The 24,419-nt window shown below is 38.1% G+C and overlaps 2 protein-coding genes across 2 annotated transcripts; both read right to left on the reverse strand.

Annotated features, from left to right (window-relative positions):
- Positions 1–443: 443 nt before the first annotated feature.
- LOC124627497 (uncharacterized) lies at positions 444–14,322 on the reverse strand. The gene is made up of 8 exons (XM_053681851.1): positions 14,094–14,322; positions 12,736–12,905; positions 6,545–6,686; positions 3,625–3,942; positions 3,058–3,333; positions 2,248–2,496; positions 1,879–1,995; positions 444–1,139 (listed from the first exon to the last, which is right to left on the reverse strand). Exons 1-7 carry the CDS (start codon positions 14,320–14,322, stop codon positions 1,880–1,882), a joined length of 1,500 nt encoding a protein of 499 aa, XP_053537826.1. The 3' UTR covers positions 444–1,139; position 1,879.
- Positions 14,323–17,875: 3,553 nt separating this feature from the next.
- On the reverse strand, positions 17,876–21,047 carry LOC128633073 (centrosomal protein of 55 kDa). Its single transcript, XM_053681723.1, has 7 exons — positions 20,809–21,047; positions 19,875–20,081; positions 19,305–19,349; positions 19,050–19,200; positions 18,560–18,804; positions 18,309–18,473; positions 17,876–18,211 (listed from the first exon to the last, which is right to left on the reverse strand). The coding sequence occupies exons 2-7, from the start codon at positions 20,070–20,072 to the stop codon at positions 17,993–17,995; spliced, it is 1,023 nt and encodes a 340-aa protein (XP_053537698.1). The 5' UTR covers positions 20,073–20,081; positions 20,809–21,047; the 3' UTR covers positions 17,876–17,992.
- Between the last annotated feature and the right edge of the window lie 3,372 nt (positions 21,048–24,419).

A 24,419-nucleotide genomic window follows, 5' to 3' on the forward strand; every position in this document is an offset into this window, starting at 1 on the left:
GGAGCCCAGGAACAAAGGAAATGCAGTTCTGTTTCCACCTGACAGCAGTGATCTGGTACATGAGCTGGTACATTTTTATTAACTCTGGCTGTGATGTATAAACCTGACAGCAGTGTGACAGAATACACTGATGAACACTGTCAGTAAATCAAAGTTTGACAGTAAAACCTTGTGTTTCACTTTATAAGTAGCTTTTGATTGTCTGAATCACTGCCACTGCTGTAATGTTAATGTCCTGTGTTGTGTTTTGGACATTTTCAGTGTTATGTTAGTCCTGTACATCAGTGTACCAGTGTGTAGACACGCAGAAAGAGTAATATCACTTCTGTTTGATTCCTCATTTACTCCTGAACTTTACTGCACTGACATCCTCTACTTACACTGAATACTACTGCAGGACCCAGTTTCTGCTTTTAGCAACAGAAATAAAGTACACATTGTCATGGTTAATTTTTATTATTTCGGCTCAATAAATGTTTTACTACTACAGACTTGATTGTATAAAAATACAAAACAGAAATGTTGATATTTAAAAAGGAACATGAGTAGTTGTTCACTTGAGTTTACTTGTACTTCATGTGATACATTATTGCAACACTCCACGCATAAATCTCCTCTCCCAACTACAATTAAAGTTCACTCAGCTGAAAAGAAAAGTCAAACAAAATATAAAATACACACCTCAAGGCTGCTCTCAACACTCCACACCAAAATGATGATCATCAATGTTACATGAAATAGTCTGAGGTTTTAATAGCACATTTACACATTTTCATTTCAAACATAGCATGATAGATTTGATCTTTTTTTTTTTTTGCAGAAGCACATCTCAATCCTCAAACACTCCATCAAAATATTAGCTTTTGTCATCTCTGTTTTTTTATTTTAAAGAATATTTTACTTGTTTATTTTTACTCAGTACTTTGCATTAGCAACGTTTGCAGGCATTAGCTAAACAAATCAAGTCAGAACAACAAAACTGTCTGTGTTAACAGTATGAAATTAAAGCAACAAATCAGTTTTATTATAAATATTCCCAAAATAACCTTAAAGAAAACAGCACTGCATCCTCTTTTAACACATGAAGTTTGCTCACTCCTCTATGACTGCATTCTCCATTCTCCTTTCATTACTTTCAGCTGTTAAAGACAACAACAAGGTCATTTTAATTGCAGGTTTATTCCAGGTGTTTATGGCAGAAAATCAACTGAACTGCATTTGATATCGTCCTAAACACAGTTTAAAGGGTGTTTGTTTTAATGCTTATGAAGGACAGTGAAGTGACACGTGACAGAGCTTCAGGAAAAGATGTGTTAGAAAATAAACATCATTCATTCAGTCATCTTCAGTAACTGCAAAATGTAGGTCAGAGATTCTTTATCAATTATTACAAACACTTTATTAGTGTCCTATTGCTCTATTAAATGCTACCTCTTCCTTTTAAAACCTTGTGTATTATTATTGTCATTATCTAATGCCTGCATGAATAATTATATCCATCATATATTATATTAGCTACAATATATTTGTTACGTAAGTTACAATGTGTTTTAAATATAAATAGTGTGACAGGATGTGTATTTACTAAAAGTCTGGAGTTAACTGTAATTTTTAGATGCTTTGTCACACTGATTGAAGCGTCTGTCACGTGTAAATTCACCCTCAGACCTCAGCAGAAACAGAAATGCTGTGTTTTATATCATATCATACTCACATTTAAATCTTACTGTAAGTGCATTTTAGAAAACATTTTAAAACACTTATTTTTAAACTGCTTCTATTGAGTCAAATGATTTCTACTTTTCTTTAAGTGAAAATATTTTTCTGGCAGTAATTAAAGTTTGTTCATTATGTGAAACGTACTGAAAGAGTTCTTACCTCAAGTTCTGTAACATTTGACCAGCAGAATGATGGTCACCAGCAGATACGGAGAGGCCGTCACTACACTACTGATCAGCATGAGCACTGAGAATGGAGCTTCTACACCTGATGGACCTGACGCAGAATAAAATAATCATTATAATAACACTTTATTCATGATGAACTGTTTGTATGTTTTACTCAAACTGCAGTACAAATAAATCCATTTACACTAGTACACACAGACACACAACAGCATGTGAACACACTGCATATTTTACACAGACTTACATGAACTCAGCACTATAGATTACATTATGTAAAGATACTGAGTTCAACACATTCAGTCACAGTTGTATTTAAATGAATATTGAAATGATTTCTCACCTCTGACTGAGACCCAGCTTTTCAGTGACTCTCCTCTCTCTGGGTGTTTACAGTGGTAGAAACCTTCATCTGACTTTGAGACAGTTCGGATGATCATCTCTCCTGTAGTCTGTGTCTGGAGAACTGATCCATCTTTATAGAAATCAGCTCGGAGGTTTGAGGACTTTGTGTATCGATATAAACAGCGTAGAGTCAGAGGATGTCCCTCAGTCACAGGATGGACAGGACTCTCCAGGATCACATCACCATCTAGAACACAGAAAATCACATGTACAGGAAAAAGGATTAAAACATGAATATTTCTTTATATAAACAGTGATTAATTATATAATATCCTTAGTTTATGGTGTGTAATACAATAACTAATTGATATGTATTATAGTGTAAAGCCAATACTGACTGAAAGTTACAGAGACTGCAGTTATTTGAACAAACTCTGATCAACACTACTTGATTTCAGTGTGAAACTCATTAGTGTTATTGTGTTTGTGGTGTTGAATTGGATGAAAACTCTTCAGGAGTGTAAAACTAGAGTTGTGTAGAGTCACATTACAGCCTCATTCAGTGTTTCACCTGCTCTACCGTAGCTGATTCAGCTCATGAGAGAAACTCCACTGTGCCGTTCTGTTGCTGTCTTCAGGTAATATTAAAATGACAAAACATTCAGAACTTTCAAAACATTACTGAGATAAACCAGTTCAGTGTGTCTTGTTGAACAGTTCTCCCAGTTGGAAACCCAGAGTTCTGAATATTCTGTAATGAAACATTTCCCTTTTCCTTTAACAATAAACACACTACATGAAGACTCACCATGCACTGTGATGTTGACAGGATTACTGTTTTCTCCAGATTCAGACTCACACCAGTAAACTCCAGTGTAGGATGTGGAGAGGAAGCTGATTTTACATGTAGATCCTGTAACTGATCCCCACTGTGAACAATCTGACACTATCTCTCTGTGTGTGTATCGAATCACTCTCCATCTAGTAGAGTTACTCTGGTCCTCACAGCTCAGTGAGAGAGAGTCTCTAGTAAAGTGTTGAGTTCTGCTGGGATTGATGATCAGAGAGACTGGAGGAGATTCACCTTAAACACAGAACATTATAATTCACGTGTTATTATGATTGTGATTTCATGACATAACTTACACTGAACACATTTACAGCTCGTTTAATTAAACAGTGCTATTTGAAGGAGAATAATCCTCTACCAGTGCTTAGGGCTATTCAACTGCCTTAAACATTCCTCACTCAGGAGGGTGAATATAAAGATTTTTACACCAAACATTATCACAGCTGTGAGTCTCCAAATTTAAGATCAATGCTGTGTACATTTATATATTTTATTAAAGCATCTATATTCAATACTGCAACACACCAGTGATCCATAGTGGCTGTGGATGGCTGTAGTTTGTGTAAAAGGGTTGTTCCTCTCTCGCTGCAATGCACATATACACTCCTGTGTGATTAAGAGCAGCAGGACTGAGAGTGTAGGAGCCTCCAGATCCTCTGCTGCTGTCTGAGAGGAGCTCCAATCTATACCTGATACGGCCATCATTGTCTCTGTAGAGAATCTCTGTGTACCAGCTGAATGTCCAGTCTGTAGAGGAGTCTGTAATCTCACAGCTTAGAGTCACTGAGTCTCCTTCAGTCAGCCAGCTCTGTGGAGATACACTCAGTACTGCCCCTGGTCTCTCTGTACATACACAATAAATAAATAAATGAATGAATGAATAATAATTATATATATATATATATATATATATATATATATATATATATATATATATATATATATAACACTACATTACAGATATATAACACTATATATAACATTGCACATTTACTTTATACACAACAATACTGCCATGTCAAAAATATCATCTAAAGAGTACAGAATAGTAACAATACTAAATATTAACATAAAACTAATTACACTGAGTCATTAGACGAGGCATTAGGAATGTGTTCATTCTTCGTGTCCTCATCACTGCATGGTTTATTTTTTGATTAATAATTGGGATCTCCTGTACCCAATGGTCTGTATGTCACATGAGAGTGAATCTGTCACTGAGAAACACACTCAACTGCTTTACTTTAACATCTCACCAGCCACAGATGAATACTTTGTAAAATGATATTTCAAGATGTGTTTTAGAATAAGAAAAGAAATGAATAGTTATGTAATATATTTATTAACAGTCCTTCTGATTTTAAATCTATGATGAAAGAAGTGGAAAATCCTGATGTACCGCTCACTTTATGTGCAAAAGGAGCATTAGTATGGAGTAAAGAGGATGTAAGAGCGCTGTTCACTGACCCTTACTCAGAGACTTTTATTATGAGAGCTCATGTTATTATGAAGCGGCGCAGTTCTCCAGGAAGGAAAAGCCACATTGCAACCACCAGAGCTGTGAGCGTTTGTGTATGCACTGGCACTGTAGACGAACAGCGATGGTGTTATCAGCCTCAAACTAGTGCTTTGTCCGAAATCCCGTACTGTGATAGTATAGTATATACTATATTCTGAATTCGATACTATATTATGCACTATATTACTGACTATACACTCTGCCGTCTAATGTATGACTTCAGAAGGCAGGGGTGGATTTAGTGATTTGGGAGCCCTAGACAAAATGTAGGAATGGAGCCCTCATTTCACAGTTTTAACATCGATACTTAAATTTTCAGCATTCGTTATTTAGCATTAATAGCAATAATCAGGGTGAACTGGGACCAAAATGTGCCCCTGGACTTTCTGGCCCAGAGCAGACCTCCACACCCGGCCTACAACACGCCACATCATAACACACCGGCTCATTGATGGTTAGACCAATTTTAACACCAGTTACTAGAATAAATATATAACACTATACTGAAACATAAATGCTATTGAACAGATATCGAGTCATATTTGTTAAAAAGGCAAACAGAAAACAGAAGAACAGTGTGACAAAGAATATAAAACAATCAAGACAGCCTGTTAGCTAGTGAGGAGACATCATCTGGGTGCAGTGTAGGAGAGTTGCACCACTCAGCTGTACATCTCCTCAATCAGGACTGAAACTTCATATTTTAGCACTAACATGAATCCACATCTCATAATTTTACCCCAACATAGACCACTACTACTACTACTACAACTACTACTACTATAATAATAATAATAATAATAATAATAATAATAATAATAATAATAATAATAATAATTTGTATTTTTCTAATGTTAATATTATGAAATGAATCTTGATATTAGGCCTATATTAATAAATAAATCTATTTCACTAGATCGTTAACCAAGAGCAAACAATAAGTCACTGTATGGTACAGTAGGACAGCAGCTTATTAAAATATTTTTTCTAAAATGTGGTAATATTTATTTGAAGTAGCACTGAACATGAATCCACATCTGAACGGCACACTATCATCATGTGACATTAAACTCATATGATCATGTCTGTAGAGTTCAGGGTTTCATTTGGGAGCAGGTCAAAGTGCACTTTAAGTTCCCGGATGATGCGCTCATTCCACTGAAAAAACGAAGTGTGGAATGATGGACACTCAACAGTGCACTCAACAGTCGCAGCTTTCCTTAAACAGTACAGTGTACCAATTCATTTTTGTAATCTGTTTGGCTGTTTCGCTAATGTTAGCGCCATCGCATTACGTGCATTTGACGTAATTTGCCGTTGACCGGGAAACAGCATATACTTCCAGTTAGTACACTACTGAAAATGTGCCATTTGAGACGATACTACCCTTCTAAAGTTCATACACTAGACGGCAGAGTGTATAGTGTATAGTATAAGTGTATAGTGAATTGTATGTTATTTGGAACACACTGTTTTCGGTTGAATGAGTGCATCATCCGGGAAATTAAAGTGCACGTTGTTTTTTGGGGTTTTTCCAGTGTGAACACACTAATCACACTATTTATATTACAAAATGGCACAGAATAGTGCATAAGTGTGCAATTTTGGATGCACTCCATGACTACTATCCCAAACATACTACATCTGCCATGTTGGCATTGTCATGTGACCTTCGACATCATCATAAACACAAAAATCTTAACGGGAACACCAGGTTAAAGCAACCGCACTAATGGCAAAATGCACATCAGGAAAGTTAACTGAATCAGTAATTTAATGTGGGAAAATAACTGAGTTAACTCAGATGAAACAAGTTGACAAACTCTGCATGGTAATGTGCAAACACAAGCTTCTCAGCTCCAATTCAAACCAGACATGTACACATAAATAAACAAATAAATGTAGACTATAACTATATATACTCACCTTGAGCATGTGGCACTGGTGTAAGTGAAATCAGCACTGAAACAGAACAGAAACAGAGAACATGGAAAAGATTTAACGTATGATTGAAAGCAGAATATGTTCGACAAACTGATCTCAACTGTAAGGAACACAATATACTGCACTCTCAATTATAATTAAAGTCTAAAAAGACTAAAGTAAATGCCATGGTGTGCAAAGAGCTTACAACAAATGTATGGGCTCTCACTGTTGAAAAATATTAATCTTCAAAAGAACTTCCAAAACATTACATATACCATGGAACAATGTGAAAACCAGAAGTGGAGAAAATGGGGCACTACAGTGACGTTACCAAGAACAGGACGTCCCTCCAAAATTGATGAAAGGAGAAGAGGGAATCATGAGGGAATCATGGATAGCTCCAAATACCAATTTATTTAGCAAAAACTGCAGGCCTCTGTTGTACAGCTGAAGATGAACAAAATATTCACCTTCCAACACAATCACAATCCAAGTCAACAAAGAAATGGCTTCAGAATGATCTTGAATTCACAAATGGTCAATGGTCTGAACTTATGTGGTGCTTTTTAACCTTTTTTTGTTCTACAAAGTGCTTCACACTGTGTCTCATTCACCCATTCACACACACCAATGGCTGCAGAGCTGCCATGCAAGATGCTAGCCTGCCATTGGGAGCAACTTGGGGTCCAGTGTTTTGCACAAGGACACTTCAGCATGTGGAGTCACATGGGCCACGAATCAAACCACCAACCCTTCAATTAGAGGTCAACCCGCTCTACCACCTGAGCCACAGCCGCCCCTTCAGAAGAAGATAAAGTTTAAGAAGATGAGTTTCGGAATGGCCCAGTCAACCATAATGAAAAGAGGGTCTTAATGCAGTGTTCAGAGATGTGATAGTGTTCATTTCAATTATTTTATTATCTCCAGGAAAATCATACCCATAAATGTATGAGGTATAAAGGAAGAACTGTTACACATGCATGTTTGCAGGTCCACATCTAGTGTGAAGGTTCACCCCATAGCTAAAAGTGATATTCCTCCTCACATGAGCGGTACTGTAATCTACATATAAACATAGTCTAAACAATTCTGCACCTTAATCATTTAGAACTTTCATATAACATCACATTACAAATATTTATATTATATTATTATAAAATATATTAAACATCAATTTGTAACTCACAATAATAATATATAATGTGCATTATTATCCACAACACCCATGTAAATTTGTAAAGACCGTTGAAGTGTGACATTTAGTGTTAATGTAATTCCATGAGCATGTCTCTGTAACGTAATGGAGGCTGAGACGGAAACAAGTGCAGGTGAGGTAGTTTAATACAATAGTCCAAAAGATCAGGCAGAAATCAAGGTACATAGGCAGGCAAGGGTCAATCGAACAGTCAAACAGTCCAAACTAGACAAAGCAAAGAGACAAGGTCATAAACAAGAGCAAGGTTAAAACCAGAATAAACAAACACAAGATCAAGGTATCAAGGATTGGTAACAACAGAGACTGAAGGCAACTGAGCGTATACGTCGCAAAGAGTGAATGCATGGAAGGTATTATAAACTGTGGTTGTGATTGTGCTGTGAATTGGATGCAGGTGTGCGATTAGAATGAAGGTGAGTGTTCTGGGAATTTGTCCATGGCGGCCATGTTTGTAGACCGCAGTGCAGGATGGGAAATGTAGTCACTGGTTTGCTGTGAATTGACAGTCTCCTACTTTGTCCGTGACCTGTAAAGGGGGTGTCTTCACCACACCTCCAGAAACCCCCATTCTACATTGCAGTACTGAAGCCCCTGGCGTTTAGTGAAAGTCTCAGGCGAACACCATGCCTCACCTCCCATCTCTACTGCACACACTTTGTCTCCAACACTCTCTACTACACACACTCTGGCTTTATTTTTCATTTAATGATTAAATGTGAAGAAGATGGCTGATTTTGGCCAACAATAAGTTCCACTTAAGTAAGCAAGTGAAACACCAGTGAAGTTATATTTATCCAGCATAGTTTCGAGTCAGTTATCACGCATTCACACCTCTGCCTCTTCTTCACAGCTGAACTCGGGCCAGTTACTTTAAAAAGAAAGCAACACCACAATGACCAACAGCCTATCTCTGCTCTCAGGCCTCTAACTCAACTAACTAATTGGTAAATAATAATTACTAGTTAAAAATAAACTCTGTGCATCAGTTTGGTATTAGTGTGTATTAGAGTGAGCTTTCTGTACTGAGATTTTTCCCTGTACAGACCTTAATAGAAACATAAAAAAACATAAACACAATTTAGCTTAAGACATTTTCTCAGTAAGTCTCGTTAACACTAACATGGTTTTGTTAAACCTTTCTGTGCACAGGAAACACCACCAGAGTCTCACCACAGCAGCTAAAGACATTTCAGTTATTCACAACCCTGACTTCCATTGGTGAAAGTACAAACACCATCCAGTCATTTTCTTTTAGCAGATCAAATGATCATGAGAGGTTGTCACTGAGCAGCAGATGACAGCAGGACACAGAAGATCAGCTACAGATTCCAACAATACAGACTCGTTTACACTCATTAGATTATTTAAACCCTGTGTTTTAAACTTGCTCTACTTGTACTCTTACCTGTTGAACTATCATAGTTACTGAGAGTAGTTACACATCAAACTAAACCCTTCTCATAACAGATATGGATACACTGATCCACCTGAGCAGTCATGCTGAAGTACACACAATGTCCTAATCACACAATAAACTCATCACTCAGGACATTCAGACTGCAGATGAACAACTTTACACCCCACCACTCACTCTAATGAAGACACAAAGAGAACATTTACTCACAGAGCATCACAGCGAGTGGACTGAACTCCATCCTGTCTCTCTAACGACTGACTGACTGAGCAGTGGTGTGTGGTAAAGTCTCAGCACTTCCTGTGTTGTCTCGCTGTCAGATTGCACCACAAGGAAAGAAAGAAAGAACGAGAAAGATCTACGATCTTTAACTTCTGTTTTAGTACATGCAGACTCTGTATCTGCTCTTCCTTCCTCTTTCCAGAAAAATACTGAATATTAAATACTTTCTGTTTCTCTCTAACACCCAGACACAAAAAAGGACAGTGACAATAAAGGAGAGCAGAGGTGTGTGGTAAGGTCCTGTGTTCTCACAGAGCAAATGAGACAGAGAGAGAGAGAGAGAGAGAGAGAGAGAGAGAGAGAGAGAGAGAGAGAGAGAGAGAGAGACAGAGAGAGAGAGAGAGATCTTCAACTTCTCTTTTAGGAGATATAGACTTTGCTGTGCCAGTTCCTTCCTCTTTCTAGGTAAATCACAATGTTTTTAACTCACACAGTTACATACATACAAAAGTGGACAAATGACAGCAGCAGTGGTCGGCTAATTTTATCTCAGATAACATACAAATATTTTAGATAGCTGCAGTGGGGCATTGAACACATTTTGGTACAAAGTACAATGAGACCTCAAATTACTGTAGATTTTACAGTAATTCACTGGAAACCTGGGTTTATATATCAGGAACTTTGCCAATGCAAGGCTTAATGTGAACGCAACAACAGGACATCACATAATACACTGAGTCTCAAGAATTTCAATTAAATCCAGCAGCTAAACACATGACACCTAACAGAAAATCACAAAATGAAACAAACTGGTTGCAGAAAACTGGCTGATAAAATATGTTTTTACTTCTTTGTTTGAATGCTTTTCACATTAAAGTCAACCAGAATTGATTTTTGAATTTAATACTATTCGCGATCTTTAGTAAGATGGCGGCACAGCAGTAGTGCGCAGTGGCCTCTCCGGATCCATAATGGTGCTGTTTTTGTTTGGTAGCCGATTTATTTATTTATTTTTATTATTTTTTTTTACAGCACATGGACATCAGAGCAACTGGTGTTTATGTTTACCATTGTAGGACACTGCTAAAATACAGAAATCATGCAACAATCAACCTGGCATGATGATCTGCTGGAGAAGCTACATGATCTTGGTTCACTGTGGAGACAAGGCCTCCAGTCCTAGGCATACCAGTGTTAAGTAGCAATAATAGAAATGCGATTAGCAGTGCAGAAAAAGCGGAACTTTTGGTAAAAACTTTTGTGAAGATCCACAGTACTGAAAATCTATCCTCAACAGCCAAGCAGTATAGAGATCAGACACTTGCCCAAAATCCAGGGATAGTAGAAAGAAGGACTACATCAGGGGGAGAGTTTACTTGCCATTTACACTATTTGATTTAAAAAGCGCCGTATCAAATGCACGGCAAACGGCACCAGGGAAAGACGGTATATGCTATAGCATGTTAGGTCACATGAGGGACATCACACTTGATGTAGTATTGAGACTAAGTTCAATATGGTATGGAATACAGGAAAAATCCCACTAACATGGAAACAGGCAGTTCTAGTTCCAATACTCAAACCTCAAAGACCTGTCAGATCCAGCAAGCTATAAACCCATAGCATTAACATCACAGTTAGGGGAAACTATGGAGAGGATGGTAACAGATAGATTAGATCACTATATAGAATGTAAAGGGCTTCTCTCACCGTATCAGTCAGGATTTCGTAAAGGTAGGGGGACCAAGGATTCTGTATTATGCCTAGAAGTGAACACATGTTTATAAGGTTTTATGGACACCACAGCTTTAGGAATCCCTATATTAAAAACAAAAATAATCTATTGTTAATCAAGTACATAAAGAAATTCCCACAGAGGTGCAAAAAGCTATTTAAAACAAAACTATGAACAATTTAACAGGAAGTAAACATATAATTTGAAATACTGCTTTGATGTAAACTTACAGAACCACTGTGAACCAGAAATAAAATGACATTAATTTCTGTAGTATAAATTTGTTAGTTAAAATAAATTAAAATGCAAATGGACAAACTCTACTTGGTAATGTACAAACACAACCAGTTCCATTTCCAATCAAATTAATTCATTTATTAATGTTTGTTTACTTCCATAATTAATTAATTAAAAGTAACTTCCTTTCTTTACAACCACAAACATTCTATTGATTAAACAATCTAAAAAAATGGCTTGGTAATGTACAGAAACAACCTCCTCAAATCCAGTACAACTCAGACATGTACTCATGAACAAATAAAGAAAGAAATGTAAAATACAACTGTATATTATTACCTTGAGCAGGTGTCACTGGTACAAGTGAAATCAGCACTAAAAAAAGAACAGAAACAGAGAACATGATATACTGACACATGAAAAAGATGCAGTGTATGATTAAAAACAGCACATTTTCGACACACTGAACTCATATGAAAGAAATACAGTGTGTGTATCAAACATGTATCAGCAGATATTATTCCTGATAGAAGGACTCAGTGGACACATTAATCCAAACAGCAGGACATAAAACCAATGGACTCTTTCACTGTAACACTCAGTACATATCCTAATCATAGGCTAATCTCATCATTCAGGACTTTAAAGTGCTGTTAAAATTCTGTTTGAGATACACGCAGAGGAGAAAAGTAAAGCCTGGAGTTTGTAGCATGAGCCTGGACTCAGGTTCCTGTCTGTGTGGAATTTCCCATGTTCTGCCTGTAAGAGAACGACAGCTGAGAATGTTGACAAAAAAGACTAATTGGGCCTCAAATAAAGTGACAAATGTGTTGAAAGTGTGACCTTTAGTGTTAATGTAATTCCTTGGGCATGCCTCCTTTTCTGTCACTGGTTACCATGGTTATTATGGTTATTACGCTGATGAAAGCCGTTAGCCAGAAATGAGCATTAATGCAGATATTTCCCCTGCAGCATGCTTGTAGCTAGTGTTTCATTTGTTATTGTTTTAAAATATCTTACTATCTCAAAACACTTTTTTTTCCAACACTCTCTACTGCACTCACTTTGTCTCCAACACTCCCTACTGCACTCACTTTGTCTCCAACACTCTCTACAGCACTCACTTTGTCTCCAACACTCCCTACTGCACTCACTTTGTCTCCAACACTCCCTAATGCACTCACTTTGTCTCCAACACTCTCTACAGCACTCACTTTGTCTCCAACACTCTCTACTGCACTCACTTTGTCTCCAACACTCTCTACTGCACTCACTTTGTCTCCAACACTCTCTACTGCACTCACTTTGTCTCCAACACTCTCTACTGCACTCACTTTGTCTCCAACACTCTCTACTGCACTCACTTTGTCTCCAACACTCTCTACTGCACTCACATAATCTCCAACACTCTCTACTGCACTCACATAATCTCCAACACTCTCTACAGCACTCACTTTGTCTCCAACACTCTCTATTTCACTCACTTTGTCTTCAACACTCTCTACTGCACTCACATTGTCTCCAACATTCTCTACTGTGCACAATTTGTCAGAAAAAAAACATAATGCTGTAGACAGACAGACAGACAGACAGACAGACAGACAGAAAGATTTACAGACTTTCATCGACCCTGCAGGGGAAATTTGTGGAAAAAAAATAAGTAAATCTCCATACAGTCACCCAAGCTCAGGAACCCATGACCTTAGAGCCCTAAAGCCGTAACTCCACCACTGTATGCTCTCTGATTAAAGTAAAAATGCATGATCCCATCCATGATATACAACATGCATACCTAATTATGCATTTCAACATAAATAAAAAAAAGAATACAAAAATGTGAGGAAAACATCTTTTGTTATGTTGAGATTACAAGATAAAAAAAATACATACATATCCTTTCTGGACGGACACCAATTTGTAAATTGTCTAACACTAAAACATATAGTTATTTTCTGTTCTGTCAGCCAATGATTACTTTAAAAACAGATGCACTCATCCATGATGTACAGCATGTACTGTATGCCTAATGCTGCATTGTGATATGAGAATTATATCAAAACAACAACTTTTTTATGTAGAGGAAACTGCTTTTGTGAGAACCAGAAGAAAAATAATTAATGATATCAAGAGAACGGCAGAGAGAAAGGATAAATAAATAACTTATGGCCTTTCTGGACTTCATTTGCATCACTGCCATTATATTCATTATAGAGATATTATTGTACCTAGTGGTCAAACATTGTATGCGCCTTTCCCAATCAATAACAACACACCATAAACAAACAAACAAAAAAAATTGTCTTGCCTTTCAACAACATGTTAACAGCAGCCTACAAGCTAAAACAGGACCTGAGGAAATGAACAGATTCACCAATAGGAAATGTGATGTAATATTTCCTCTAGGCTATGATGTTGAGGGAACATCTATCCAATGAAATTAGGACAACATATTGTTTCAAAAGAAACATAAATCACGAATTGTTTTAACTTAACTGATGTAGGGAATCTAGCCAGCGGTGGGCAGAGCACAGACACACAGGAGGCTGTTTAGGTTTAGAATTTATTTAAAGTGTGTTGCTGTGAGTGCTCAGACGTCCGCGGGGCTGCCAGGGTGAGGAGTCTTCGGTCGCGTCGGAGTCTCTGCAAAAAACCACACAACAGATTCGTATGCAAGCCTTGGAGCCTCCTCTCCCTTTGCGAACGGAGGATCGCCCTTTTATACTCCCCCGTCGGCTGCCTGGTGGTGGAGAATTGCCGCGCTTCTTATCAGCCGCCAGCCATGTGTGTGTCGGCGGCTCCGCCCCGCAGCCACGCGCACTCCAGCTGTCCAAGACATTGGTGGTTCTGAAGCGGAGCTGTCCCTTCAGCACCACAGCGGCAGGAGAGCAGGAGCGATCTTTACTTCTTGTGCACCGGCTGCCGGCCCGTCGCCACACGGATTTAGTTTCCATCTGTTAGGAGATCCATTATAATGGTCTGTTGGATTAATCTTTGCTTGTTGGCATTTGAAATCGTTTTATTCAAGTGAGGATTTTAACATAAGAAAGAGGCTGAATGGTCAGCTTTTGAATCATAAAAACAAAACCAGGTCTACTCTACTTCCTGTGATTGAAGTTAACATGTACAGTAGGTTACACAGCCATACTTTGGGAATGTTTTTATTACAGTTAAAAATTTATTTCTGTTAGCATTGCACCATGAATTTCTCAACAAACTGCAGTTCTGTTCTTCAGAACTCTGAAGTGGGTTCAATTCACTTGGAATAAGAGAGGTGCTGACACCCATTAACTTGTAGCCAGAGATTGGCTTATGGTGCAGGAGGAAGTGCATTTAAACCTCAAGATGTGGACGTCCGGGATTGCTCCATGGAAGTTCTCTCTCGTTTGTTCCCATTCACCGGTGCCGGCATCCTTGCAATCAGGGTGAATGGATAAGTGTACCTGCAATCATTTTTAGACGAATTTGCTACTTGCTACCGGTAACTGTGGTTTATGTCTCCAGCAACAGGTAGTTTAGAACTAGATGATGTGTGCCAGGATCAGTGGGTGTTGTCCTCTATCTGTCTGGCTTCTGAAAGTTAGATTCAAGCATCATCTGGCTATTGCTATCTGGTATGTAGTGTAGATTTATTTAATCATGGGCCGATTCCTGTTCGTTGGTGGCATCCAGTAACACAGGGATTTTAATATTTCCAGGAGTGGTCTTGATGTTGTTGTGCTACAGGTTTTGTGGCACTACTTTAAAGGGATTATGATGCTCTTTAATGTTTTCCTTTTCCTTTAGTGTATAATGTATCTGTTTGTGCATGTATAACAGCTGCAAAGTTCCAAAGCGCATAATCTCCCCCAAAGGGATTTATTCTAACAGAGAACACTGCTCCAGACCTGCCTAAAATGACCTTGACCCCTCTCAACTGTGACTGAAAAGAAAAAAAAATCTGTGAATGTTTACTGCTGTGTGTTGCTCAATTGGTTTTTTATTTTCTTTCTTTCTTTATTTATTTTTTTCTTCGCAATGGAATATTTGGGAAAGGGAGGGGAGGAGAGAAGAAAAAAGGTCATGTTCAGCAGACATGTTTGGTAGACGTGTTCAGCAGAAATGTCCAGAAGAAATGTTTAGTTCAGCAGAAATGTCCAGCAGAAATGTTCATCAGAAATGTTCAGCAGAAATGTTCAGCAGAAATGTTCAGCAGAAATGTTTAGGTCAGCAGAAATGTTTAGGTCAGCAGAAATGTTCAGCAGAAATGTTCAGCAGAAATGTTTAAGTTAGCAGAAATGTTTAGGTCAGCAGAAATGTTCAGCAGAAATGTTCAATAAAAATGAAACTGGAAAAAAAAAGAAACAGAGAAAATGATGTAAACATGGAAAAGATTCGGTGTATGACTGAAAACAAGACATACATGTATGTATATATAGCATTCTAGACCCTGTTATGCTATGCTTATTTTCCTGCTGTAGACATCAGACCCAGGTGAGTGTGAGAGAAGGTTATTTTTCCTGTCATCAGACAGTCCCTGAGCAGCAACCTGACAGAGAGGCAGAAACGTGTCCAGGACATGCACAACATGCGGCTCAGAAGAGCGATTTTCTCCTAGCTATATGCAACAGTAAATATAATGAAGTACAAATTTGCTTTTTTTGTAAATGAATTGATATCTTGCAGAAGTTTTCTTATTTGACCTGTGCATCTTCTCAGATTGTGGATAATGACAGTGTGTGTGTGCCTTCAATGCTATCATCTGTTTTGGAATACAAGATGATTGCTCTAGATATCTTGTTTTGTTTTGAGTTTTCTTTTTTCGCTTTGCCCTGTAAATTATAGTAAATTACTCTTGATGGCTGCTAAATCCAATTAATCATAGCTTTAAACCCCTAAACACAGTAGAAAGTCACATGGACACAAATTCGGAAAACATCAAATAAATAATAGGCTAAATGTTAGCCTACACAGCTCTTGCTTGTGAAGTGGTATCGAGGCAATATCAAATTAAATAAGGCCAGCATGATATCTAAGGACTAAAACATACTAGGCTGTGTTATTTCCATAGGAAATCTTCATGGTGTGATTTGGTTACAACCCCTAAGCAGATTCTTTTCTTATAACAGCACATCCCAAAGTGTTTTATACTCTTATAACACAGTCATTTGACAACAATATTTTTTCAAATGAAGTAAACAATAACTCGGCATGCTTTTTAAAAATCAGTTTATAGTTCTGCTTAATGTTGTGGCAGTTAAGTCCTGTTATCACGAGGCATTAGAAAACTGATGAACACCTCCTGACCAGTCAGATTTAAGAATTCAACAACATTATAATATAAATAGAATGACTAAATTATTATTATTACAAGCATAAAAGCATTGATTATGGAACACAAACAGGATAAGCTCTTTTTTTTTTAGAATGTACATGGTATGACCAAAAGTATGTGGACACCTGAGTTTTGAACATCCCATTCTAAAAACGTAGGCATTAATATACATGTGGTCTCCCCTTCACTCCTATAACTCCACTCTTCTGGAAATACTTTTCACTAGATTTTGGACTGGGGCTGTGGGGATTTGCCCATTCAGCCACAAGAATGCAAGAGGTTAGGCACTGGTGTTGGATGAGAGGGCCCCTTAGTTCCAGTGAAGGGAAATTGTAATGCTACTTCATACAAAGACATTTTAGACAGTTGTGTGCTTCCAACTTTGCGGCTACAGTTTGGGGAAGGCCATATGGGTGTGATGGTCAGGCGTCCACATACTTTTGAACATATAGTGTATTGATGTGTAAACAGATTTTTTTCTAACTTTTACTAACAATATCCTTTTGATTAAGTGCCATTTGTTCTGTCTGCACTACTGTAACATAAAATGGATATAAAAGAAAAGATCTGTACTGTGATTGGTACAGGAGTCATTTTGAAAGCTGTTTGGTGTGCACTTAGGATTCATGCAGTACACAGTACTACTGTAACTAAAAGCTTCTTCTCATCCTCAGCAGCATGTTTTTCCACTGCAGTGGAATTTCATTCATTCTTTGCAAAGTATAAGCTCAGCTTACCATGTGTTCTGACATTACCAAGCCGTGTTTTCACTTTGTGTGTCATTCCTCGTTTGATCCTGTTTCTGTCCAAAGTTCCCGTGTTTATGGCCTGACCTAGTTTGTCCTGTTTGCTGATTGTCTGTCTTTTGCCGGTTTCTTGACCACGAGGTTGCTCAGTGATTTTGGATGATTTGCTTTGTTTTCATTAAATCGGTCTAATACAAGGATTTACACACATGCAGCCTAATTCAAGACAGTTCTGATTTCCAGCATCAGGACAGATTACTGAAAGTGAGTCTATCCTGTGCCACTTCAACACCTTTGAGGTGATACTAGGGAAGAAAACTTGCCACTTGGGCACATTACAGTTACCCAACCAGAACGAACAGAAGTTAAAATGTACTTTAAATATGCTCCACATTGATGGAAAGGCAGTACCTTTGCAAATACTCAAAAGCCAATCAAGCACACCATTGATTAATCCAAAACTAAATGCAAAAACAGTGGAAATTTGATTTGGAATACAAAAATATAAAAAGACATAAAAAAGAGGAAAAATGGAAAATATAAGCAATATCAAGCCCTAATCCCTTAATTAAAGCAGTAGTCAATGTGTTCAAGGAGCTTTCTGTGCTGGCTGACAGGGTATGAGGCGCTGCAGATGGGACAGTCCAGAAAGCGCTCATCCAACGTGTTGGAGCTCTTTAATGGAGATGTGGGGTTCAGGATACGGTCCTGATTGGTCGTCTTATCCAAATCCAGCCTGGTGCATGAGCTTGGCTCAGAGAACCGAGTTTCTCGCTGCAGTTTCTGTATATTGTTATTAAAATAAATCAATCAATAAATAAAGTTCACTGATTTGGATTGACTGAATTACTTTCTGATTTACTTATAAAATCAACTTTACCTTTTTTTTAAAAGTGATACTTTGGTGAACGTGGATTTCTGCCGAATCCAAGCGTGTGATTTGGTCTCTAGCCTTGCGAAGCTCCTTCAGCACTTTGTGGAGCAGGTGCTGTAGACTTTGTCGGTCCTGTTTCTCGTTCTCAAAGTCTCTAGCAGACGATTGGATCTGCCAGATAAAGTTGGAAATCCTTTAGAGAATCGTTCCATCATCTATCTGGTAGTATAAAGGTTCACTGAAGCAAAATCTTGTACCTGTTGCTCTAAAACGGCCATTCTTTTCTGATCTTCATGCCGTAAAGCTAAAGTTTGTCGCCAACTTCTACGCTCCACTTGCAGCTCCTCCTGGACTCGCACCACCTCACGGCTCTTCTTTTCATACTTGGCTTTCAGCGCCACCAACTCGACCTGTAGGCGACTCGCCCTTTTGCGTTCCTCCTCCATCTCCCTCGGGCTCTCCTGCAGCTGCTTCTCCTGCTGCATGGAGGCAGGTGACTGACCTGGATCACAGTAGTCAGAAAGACAGACCTCTGAATATTACCTTTCATCAAGTTAAGAGAATCTTGAAGCACCCATTAACCTTAGATAACCTTAGATAACAGATGAAATTTGCCATTATAGTAGAAAAAGAGCAGATGTGAAGTTGACCTTTAAAAACATTTGTTGCAGAGTTTCTCGTAGCATGTAAAAGAAGTGGATTCACTCAAGTGACATCACTTCCTACTGGTTTTTGGCGAGGCCCTACCTTCTGATTTGGTCTCTTCTTGCTGTTGTTCTAGTGTTCGCTGGGCTTGGTTTAACTGCTGCTCGAGCTCTATACGTCTGGCCAGATTCCACTGCATACAGGACTCTCTCTCATGGTCATAAACTTTCCATTTCTGATTTTTTTCCTGAGCCTAGCACAGGGGGAAATAAAACACATGTCATCAGGTAATGAGTTCAACTATGCTGAGCAGCAACGGAGAAGAAAATCTGAGTGTCATGCTGTCTGTCGACTCACATCTCGCAGTTGCTCCTTGAGAATGGTGATCTCATCTGAAGGAACCTATTAAATACATCAAGAATGTGATTCTTCACCTAGAACTACAACCACATATTAAAACATTTTCATACCATGGGATTGTTGAATAATCAAATCTGATGTACAATCTTAATGCACTTGCAACTTTATAATCGTCTCATCCACCATGAAAAGCCACCCTCTCCATTAAAATCTCACTCATTCAGAATTATTCCATACAAATTAGATCTATCTAGACAGCGGGCTAGCCTCCAGAGGAAAACCGTATTAGCAGAACGATCAGTTATTTGCAGCTGTTCAGTTTCTTAACATTTTACCACTATGAAGAAAAACTATTCACTTTTCATATTATTGCTGATTTTTATTTATTCATTTGGAGAGAAAAAAAAATATGCAAAGTGACTCCTCCAAGCATGGAACACAATAGTGAAGTGATTCAGAGCTTTGAAACTTGAAGTCAAAACCTTGTGCTTCAAAACAGTTGTGTTCCTCGACCTGTAAGGGGTGCATCGTTCATAGTCTGAATTCTACAGACAAAAAGAGACTCACCTCCAGCAGCTTGGCTTCATCTGACTCAGGACATGCAGGATAAAGCCTTCCATTTTGTTTCGACATGTCCTCCAAAGTCATCCTCAGCTGGGCATTTTCCTTCTTTAATTTCTCAAGTTCAGCTTCTACAGCCTTTGAGCCACTGCTTTTAAATCCTAGTTTCTTTGAAAACGTTTTCATGGCTCCTTTAAATCCCATGATTGTTCCCTGGAAAACAACAAGTATATACCAAGCATTTATTTATTTATTCATGTGTTAGTTAGACAGATAGATTTAATGATCCTGGAGGGAAATTCACCTATTACAGCAGCAGACAGATAGAAGTATACTAAACGTAATTAAACATGATATTAATTATCAGTATTAATTAGTATAAGTATTTTTATTTTATGCACCTTGATTAAATGTTGTTTATATGGTGTTATTATAAGACCTTATGAGTTAAAAGGTAGCTAAATTTTTTTTTATTACAGAATTTTCTACCAGAAACACATTTAGGGTATTGATTAGGTAAGGAATAAAACAAGATAAAGTGCATTATTTTTTTATTACAGCACACCGGAAGTGTTTAATTCCCCTCATACCACAGTAACTTGCTAAAAGGGACCATTTTTAATGAGTTAATGACACACACAGCGTTGATACCGTTCCAATGGAGGCACTGAGGTTGCAATTCTTCCGGACCTGAAGGGGGCAGCAAATACGCGCAAGTGTTTTAGTCCGTCCACAAGTGGTGACGAAGAAGAAGACGAACAATAACAACAAGCACACGGGAAAAACTACAGAAGTTTATCTCCACCGCGCGAAGTGTGTCATGTTCTGCGTTTCATATCTATAGTAGTGGTTTAGTACAAGCGCTTCAGAGCGCTATCATTATTCTTTCCTGCTTTATTCTCTCCTGCATTAACCATCTTTCTGTAATAAACCGTTTTACCTTCAGAGGACGAGTCTGCGAGTGTTGTAAAATGTCCACTACAATTTGGCGTATCCTGGCTGGACTGCACGAGTCTTTCAGATTTTCTGGAGAAGTCTGTGTTGATGTGAAGGAGGTTTGTTCTTTGTCGTGGAGACTGAAAGACTGATGTAGCCTCGCCACTGACCGGTAGACGTCATCAAGAATTTAGAATTTCATGATGTCATGCAGTCATGATCTCATGCAGTCATGATCTCATGCAGTCATAGTGTACTGCAGACATACTGTACTGCTCTCATAGTGTACTGCAGTCATAGTGTACTGCAGACATAGTGTACTGTTCTCATAGTGTACTGTTCTCATAGTGTACTGCAGTCATAGTGTACTGTTCTCATAGTGTACTGTTCTCATAGTGTACTGTTCTCATAGTGTACTGCAGTCATAGTGTACTGTTGTCATAGTGTACTGCTCTCATAGTGTCCTGCACTCATAGTGTACTGCCCTCATAGGGTACTGCACTCATAGTGTACTGCAGACATAGTGTACTGCAGTCATAGTGTACTGCTCTCATAGTGTACTGCAGTCAGTAATATAAGAAATTTATTTATTTATCCTCATTTAATCTGAATTCTGGGTGATAGACCCAGGTTCAGGGAAACAGTACTGAAAACATCATTATAGAACATGGATATTACACTACGAAACATGGGACCAGAGCCAACGATTTCTAAAGACTTCAACAGAAAAGGGTGCTCGAGGGTATCAAATGCCTTGAAAAAAATCATTTAAAGTTAATGGAGAAAAAGACATAGATTTAAAAGCAAGAACTACAACCTTACTGAAGTCGTTCCTCCCACACAGGCATATCAACACATTTACAAAGTGATGGTAACGTTAATGGGCCACAATATAACACACAAGTAGGCATGAGAAAACTTGAGCTGGTCAATTATGACAGAATTTGGGAACATAGTGTGAGTCAGGACACATTAATTTACCTTCTGATAAACTAAATTTTATATTTTCAGTTCATTTTACAGACTGTATGCAAAAAACAACCGTTAACCTGTGACATGAGTGACTGGTTAAATGAGTTTAATTAATGTACTGTATAAGTTGAAACATACAACAACGTTAAAAAGGACACATGGTACAGGAATAGTAATGTAAAAATGTGAGAGTAAAATGTATAATGAACAATTTCTCAAAATCTGGAATGTGTAAATGCATAACTAAATTAAATAAGCAATTTGTAGCAAGAAACAACAACAAGCATCATATGACTTCATAAGGTGTCTACTAGAATAAGACTGTGTACTTTGCATAAAAGAAAGTCTATTCATGGTAAGCTTTAGTAAACAAATACATTTTCAGCCCAGACTTAAACACTGAGACTGTGTCCGAAAACTAATTGGAAGTCTGTTCCATAACTGTGGGGCTTTGTAAGAGAAGGTTCTTCCCCCTGCTGTAGCCTTCACTATTTGAGGTACCAACAAATAGCCTGCACCTTTTGATTGAAGTAGGCATGGTGGATCATAGAAGACCAGAAGCTGGCTTAGGTACTGTGGCGTGAGATTGTTTAGTGCTTTGTAGGATAGTAGTAAAATTTTATAATCAATGCGAGATTTCACTGGGAGCCAATGAAGTGTGGATAAGATCGGGGTGATGGGGTTGTATCTTCTGGTTCTAGTTAGGACTCTAGCAGCTCCATGCTGGATTAACTGGAGTTTGTTTATGCTCCTACTGGAACATCCAGACAGTAAGGCATTACAGTGATCTACATTACATTACTTCATTACAGTGAAGTAAAAGGAAGTTAATAAGCATCCAATGTCTAATGTCTGTTACACAATCCTCAACTTTACTAAGCTGCTGTCTGTCCTCTGGCTTCACTGAAACATATAACTGTGCATCATCAGCATAACAGTGGAAGCTAATTCCATGTTTATGAATAATTTGACCTAGAGGTATGATATATAAAGTAAAAAGCAGTGGGCCTAAAACAGAACCTTGTGGAACACCAAATATAACCTTGCTATGCTTGGAGAAGTCGCCATTTATATCTACAAACTGATAGCAATCAGTCAAATAAGACCTGAGCCAGGAGAGGACTGTTCCCTTAATGCCAAGAACGTTTTCTAGTCTATCAAGGAGAATAGTATGATCTATAGTATCAAAAGCTGCACTAAGGTCAAGTAACACAAACAAAGAGACACAACCCTGATCAGAGGCCAGTAGTAGGTCATTTATTACTTTAACCAGCACTGTCTCTGTGCAATGATGAGGCCTAAATCCTGACTGATAAATTTCATGAATGTTATTCCTATGTATGTACGAGCATAGCTGCTGTGCTACAACCTTTTCTAAGATCTTGGAGATAAAAGGGAGATTTGATATTGGCCTATAGCTGGACAGTTGAGAGGGGTCAAGGTCATTTTAGGCAGGTCTGGAGCAGTGTTCTCTGTTAGAATAAATCCCTTTGGGGGAGATTATGAGCTTTGGAACTTTGCAGATGTTATACATGCACAAACAGATACATTACACACTAAAGGAAAAGGAAAACATTAAAAAGCATCATAACCCCTTTAAAGTAGTGCCACAAAACCTGTAGCAAAACAACATCAACACCACCCCTGGAAATATTAAAATCCCTGTGTTACTGGATGCCACCAACGAACAGGAATCGGCCCAGGATTAAATAAATCTACACTATATACCAGATAGCAATAGCCAGATGATGCTTGAGTCGAACATTCAGAAGCCAGACAGATGGAGGACAACACCCACTGATCCTGGCACACATCGTCTAGTTCTAAACTACCTGAAAACATTCCCAAAAGTATGGCTGTGTAACCTACTGTACATGTTAACTTCAATCACAGGAAGTAGAGTAGGATTGGTTTTGTTTTTATGACTCAAAAGCTGAAAAGTTTTTTGCTGTAGCTTTGCGTGTGAATGAAACAATTTAATAAAAATCTGATAAGGCAGTGGACCATTCAGCCTCTTTCTTCTGTTAAAATCCTCACTTGAATAAAACTCTTTTAAATGTCAACAAGCAAAAATTAATCCAACAGACCATTATAATGGATCTCCTAACAGATGGAAACTAAATCTTAGTTAAGTTAAAACAATTCGTGATTTATGTTTCTTTTGAAACAATATGTTGTCCTAATTTCATTGGATAGATGTTCCCTCAACATCATAGCCTAGAGGAAATATTACATCACATTTCCTATTGGTGAATCTGTTCATTTTCTCAGGTCCTGTTTTAGCCTGTAGGCTGCTGTTAACATGTTGTTTCATTTAGTGATTTTCTATTAGGTGTGATGTGTTTAGCTGCTGGATTTACTTAAGATGTAATGTTGGGCATGAGTCAGTGTATAATGTGAAGCCATTTTGTTGTGTTCACATTAATCCTTGCATTGGCATAGTTCCTGAAATGTAAACCTAGCATGGCAGTGAATTACTGTAAAATCTACAGGAAATATTTTTATAGTATAGTTTTTGAGGTCTTCCTTTTCCTAGGAAGAGGAAGGATCAGGCACAACAAAGTCTGTATCTACTTAAAGAGAAGTTGAAGCATGCGCTCTCTCTCTCTCTCTCTCTCTCTCTCTCTCTCTCTCTCTCTCTCT

Source organism: Ictalurus punctatus, chromosome 7, assembly GCF_001660625.3.
Source record: "Ictalurus punctatus breed USDA103 chromosome 7, Coco_2.0, whole genome shotgun sequence".
Classification (NCBI taxonomy): domain Eukaryota; kingdom Metazoa; phylum Chordata; class Actinopteri; order Siluriformes; family Ictaluridae; genus Ictalurus; species Ictalurus punctatus.